Source organism: Sparus aurata, chromosome 2, assembly GCF_900880675.1.
Source record: "Sparus aurata chromosome 2, fSpaAur1.1, whole genome shotgun sequence".
Classification (NCBI taxonomy): domain Eukaryota; kingdom Metazoa; phylum Chordata; class Actinopteri; order Spariformes; family Sparidae; genus Sparus; species Sparus aurata.
The window spans coordinates 1874287-1878901 of record NC_044188.1 but is presented as its reverse complement, the minus strand read 5'-3'; the positions used below and the strand labels follow the sequence as shown (position 1 = coordinate 1878901).

Below are 4615 nucleotides of genomic sequence, written 5' to 3'. Positions count from 1 at the left end.
GTGATTCTTTATTCGTCCGTCGTCCTGTTTATGTCTTTTCAGATGTTTTCCCCTCTTTTGTTCCGGTAGTTTTGTCTCGACACCAGATGTTCTGTTTGTTGTGGTCTTCCTTGTTGTGATGTCACAGATACTTGACCTATCACAAGTCACCGTGCTGACTCTGATTTCCTGCCAGAATTTGTTCCAGGAACCAAAGGACATTAAATAAATGATTTCCTTTCCTCCTGATACAGAAAGGAAACACATTCATTCACCTCATTAATCACTTTCTAACATCAGGATATGTTATTGTTTATTATATGTGTTGTGTAAACAAACAGACCCTTAAGAAAAGGGCGGAGTTAAAGAAAGTGAAACAACACGGCGTCATTAATGATGTTTTTCAAATTTATTTATGAAAAAATATAGTTCTTGATTCTGACTGAGACATTAGGCACATTAACATAGACATATATACAATTCTCTTTCATAAATACAAAATTATTTACAAAGGGCGAACTTAAATAAGAAAACTATCTTCTGGAGGATATGTACACATTGCATTGTTTTCTTAAATTAACGAAGATAGTACAAAGACACGACTACACAGCAAAAACACAGATTTTTGGTATCAAATGGACTTAAAAAAAGATGTCATTATAAAAACTCTCTTTGGAGTCCTTCACTATTGTAAAAGTTTCTTTTCCTTAAATATAAAATGAAAACAGCCGCGCTGCGTTCAGGCCTCGGGTCGAGGCGTGGGAATGTTGCAGCGCGTGTTTTTACTGTTTTCCTGTAGACGTAAATGAAGGCAGCAAGTTTCTTTGATTAATGGAAAACTTACAACAGTTGACTAAAAAAGGAAGCAGAATCACAGGAACACAAACGGACAAAGTGGTCTGTGAGATGAATCCAGCTCGGCTGGACCTTCATCCGGACTGTCACATGTTGGACTTTTACTTTATGTCTTAAAACTGTGAGAGCAGATTATCTGTTCATGAGGTGAAACAGCTGATTGTTGACAGAGACACAGACTCTCTGTGGTTCACCTGAGACCTCCTTCAGACTGGCATGAAAGGAGATGTGACTGGATGTTGGGATTGGGTTTTAGATTGATACCAGTCTGGTTCCAGTGGAGCTGAATGGGTTTTCTGGGCTCTTTAAGACATGATGTGAACATGAGATACAAATAAAACCCCTCATTCGTCTCCTTCTGCGTCCTGCTGCAGTTTGTTTTCTAAGAAGAGGCACTTCAGAGTTCATAGCGTCGGTCTGTGATTGTAAGGCTGCTGACGTTCTTCTTCTCAGGCCACAAAGATTCAGATAAAATGTACAGCGTGATGATAGAAAGCCACTCACGAACGCTCCGTATTTGTAGGAAAGTTCAGTTTGTTTGACCTAAAATAAAAATGTTCCGTCTCCCGTTCCTGTCAGCAGGTCCTCGGATGATTTGATTGACATCTTATTTTGAAGTTCTACAGGAAACGGTGGCCGGGATGATTAGGGAGCACAGCTAAGGCGATCGGTCTTTCCGATTTGTGGACGGTTCCGATTATTAACGTCCTCTCATTCACGTTTGATCCAACGAAAGTTCAGATACACGGACAGAAATATTATATTAAGATTTAAAGAATATAAAAAAAAGATAAATAGTGCAAATGATGCCAGACATTCAGTCTTTCCTTTTTCTCTCCTCGTCCTGCTTGTTCACTCTTCTCAGAGTCGATGTGATCCGAACGTTGTCCATATCAAGGCAGAAAAGAATAAAAAACAGGTCCTTTTCTCTCTCGTTTCTTTCCATTGAGCAGCAGTAATAAATATTAAATAAAACAATGTGTGTAGAATAGATCCTCTGGGTGACAGAACATGTGTCGGGCCTTCAGCGCTGAAGTTCCTCCGCTGGCCGTCTGAAAACTGGAGGTTATACCTGAGAACAAGACGGAGACACAGCGGTCAGTCATCAGCGTACGAGTTTACTTCATCAGCGTCACCATTAAAATACATCATTTATAAAACAAGACGATGTTTAAGAAAAAGTTCCAGAGTCACGTTATAAAGACTGATCAGAACTTGTTCATTTATTATTTTATTATTTAATTAAGATTTTTGATATCAAAGCGCTCCTATTATTTCCTTTGTTTGTTGCAGTTTAGCTCTTTTTTAGAACAAACTGATAATTTTACATCTTATTTCCTCATTAAATATGGTAACAAACACATGATGCCACTTTGAATATCATCAACAAAAAATGGAAAATAAAATAACCGGGACGTTCTGAACTGTTATTACAACATGAGATAGATAATTTGCTGATTTAAATGAAGTAAATTAATATGATTAAGACTTTCTGTGCTCTCTATCTCTGTATTTCAGAACTTTGTCACAAATAGCACAAAATGCTAAATTTTTATCTTAAACACGACAAAATGTGGATAAATAGATTAATTATCAGATGAACAACAATATTTTTATACCACTGTAATCTTGATAATGGATTAACAGCTTCAGTGTGTTCAGTACTGAGCAGCTGTTTACAGTCGAGTGCTGTAATCAATACCTGAACAATCAATAAAAGATGATTTCATTGTTTCTGATTTGATCATTTTCTGCATTTTTATACGCAGATAATAAATGTTTTAGTGTGCAGACAGAAAAACAACAGATTAATCTAATTTAATGTCTCCAAGTTACACTGCAGTTGCCGTGCAGTCTTTGGAATGATTAACTGTATTAATTAATTGATATATTGATCTGATTGGACGCACTGTTGATTTAACAAACTCATCATGGAGACGATAACTTTCTTATGAAGTTTAACAAACTGTGAAAAGCAACAGGAGGTTTAAAACTTCCTGTCGATCTCTTTCAGAGCTCTCGAGTTAAAGGAAACTAATTTGTGAACAATAATCATCTTTTTTTTCCTCTCTTGGATGTTTAATGAATGTTGATGTTTGTTTCCTGCCTCGCTGTGTGGACAGGAACACCTGTTTGTGTGTTGCTGTGTTGTAAACGCGTCCTCACCTCAGTAGCGAACACACACTGCTCCATCTGCTCCGGGATGATGAACACCGGTTGATACAGACTGTCCTTTGCAAAGCTGAGAGGAGGGACGATGATGGACGAGTCGCACTTCTTACTGTTAGAGAGAGAGAGGGGAGGGAGGGAGAGAGGGAGGGTTGGTACTGCGGCAACAACACAGATGTACAGAAATACTTAGTGAAGGTGTGCGAACACACAACTGATCAGATAAGAGACGACAAACATGCTGCGATTCGTCTTCACACAACAGAGCAGATAACAGGATGTAAACACACACACAGAAAACATGGTCAGGTTCTTACAGGTCAAACTTGTTCTTGCCCAGGTGCTGCTCCTCCTTCGCCAGGTTATAGTCGGCCATTTTGTTTTTAAACATGGACATGTTGTCGCCACCCTTCTCCACCAGCGCTGCATCCTTGTTGGACATCTTCAGATGTCCTCCGGGGAGGAGGAAGGCCTCCTTCTCTCTCAGGCTGCCCAGCGGCGCTCCCTGTAGGTTCCCGTTATTGGGTCCGCCCCCGCCGATCACTGCGTTGCGGTTGTTCACCGTCTCCAGGTCGTTCTTCACGGACGTGGCCATGGCCGTCAGCGCTCTGCCCCGGCGGAGCTGACGCAGAATGTGGATGGCGGCGCACAACAGCAGGGACAGTGTCACCAGGCCGAGGGCGACGGCGGCGATCAGCGCCGGAGACACCTCGGGATTGGGCGTTTTAACCGTCGGCTTGCTGACGGAGTACTCGCAGCGTGCACCCATGAAGTCCGGGGGACACTGGCACACCGGGCCCGTGAAGTGGGTGTAACACTTGCCACCGTTGTCGCAGGGGAAGTGGTCGCAGGGGCTGGTGCGCACGGAGCAGTCCTTGCTGGTGAAGCCGAGCGTGCACGTGCAGGTGAAGTCGTTGATGCCGTCGACGCAGGTGCCGGCGTTGCGGCAGGGGTTCCCGGCGCAGTCGTCGATGTTGGTCTCGCAGCGAGCGCCGGTGAAGCCGGGCTGACAGCGACACATGACACGTTTACCGAGGTCCAAACACTGAGCGCCTGCAGAGACACAGAGGGAGGGTTGAGTTACTAACAGAAGACTTCAGCACTGTGCAGCAGAACATCTGGTCACTGAACACGAGGATGGAAGTGTCATGCTGCGAGCTATAATCTGAAGACAAATGATCGGTTTATTTGATGCATTATGAACGATAATCGATGCTGAACACAACGATGGAAATGAGACACTTTCAGCAGACAGATTAACAACTTCTGATAAAGCAAAGCAGCAGGACTGACGGATCACAGAGTCAGAGTTTAATGTCACAGACAGGATCGTTGTTTCTCTGATGCAGCTGCATCACTCAGTCTCATCTGAACAATCATCACATGTAGAAGTGAAGACTGCAGATATAACTGAGGTTCCAATCAGCATCACAATCTTATGATCTGTTTCTATGACAACAAGCATGCCAGTTTCCAGGTACACTACTTATAACAATTTGAAATCAGTGGCTCTGTCTTGACTGTTTTTCCTGTAACTCTGCATCAACATTTAGACGTTTCTTATCTTGTTATTTCACACTAATCCATGATTTCTTTATGTGACGTCAGCAAG

The 4615-nt window shown here is 42.4% G+C and overlaps 1 protein-coding gene across 1 annotated transcript; it reads right to left on the bottom strand.

Annotated features, from left to right (window-relative positions):
• Positions 1 to 369: 369 nt before the first annotated feature.
• LOC115571926 (delta-like protein C) lies at positions 370 to 4241 on the bottom strand. Its single transcript, XM_030401585.1, has 3 exons — positions 3321 to 4241; positions 3001 to 3115; positions 370 to 1906 (listed from the first exon to the last, which is right to left on the bottom strand). Exons 1-3 carry the CDS (start codon positions 4022 to 4024, stop codon positions 1901 to 1903), a joined length of 825 nt encoding a protein of 274 aa, XP_030257445.1. The 5' UTR covers positions 4025 to 4241; the 3' UTR covers positions 370 to 1900.
• Positions 4242 to 4615: the final 374 nt, after the last annotated feature.

Excerpts from the sequence above, each read along its gene's own strand:
- LOC115571926 (XM_030401585.1), bottom strand. The coding sequence starts at position 4,024 with ATGTGTCGCTGTCAGCCCGGCTTCACCGGCGCTCGCTGCGAGACCAAC. Across the intron at positions 3,116-3,320 it reads GGCAAGAACAAGTTTGACCT|TAAGAAGTGCGACTCGTCCA; the intron begins GTAAGAACCTGA and ends TCTCTCTAACAG.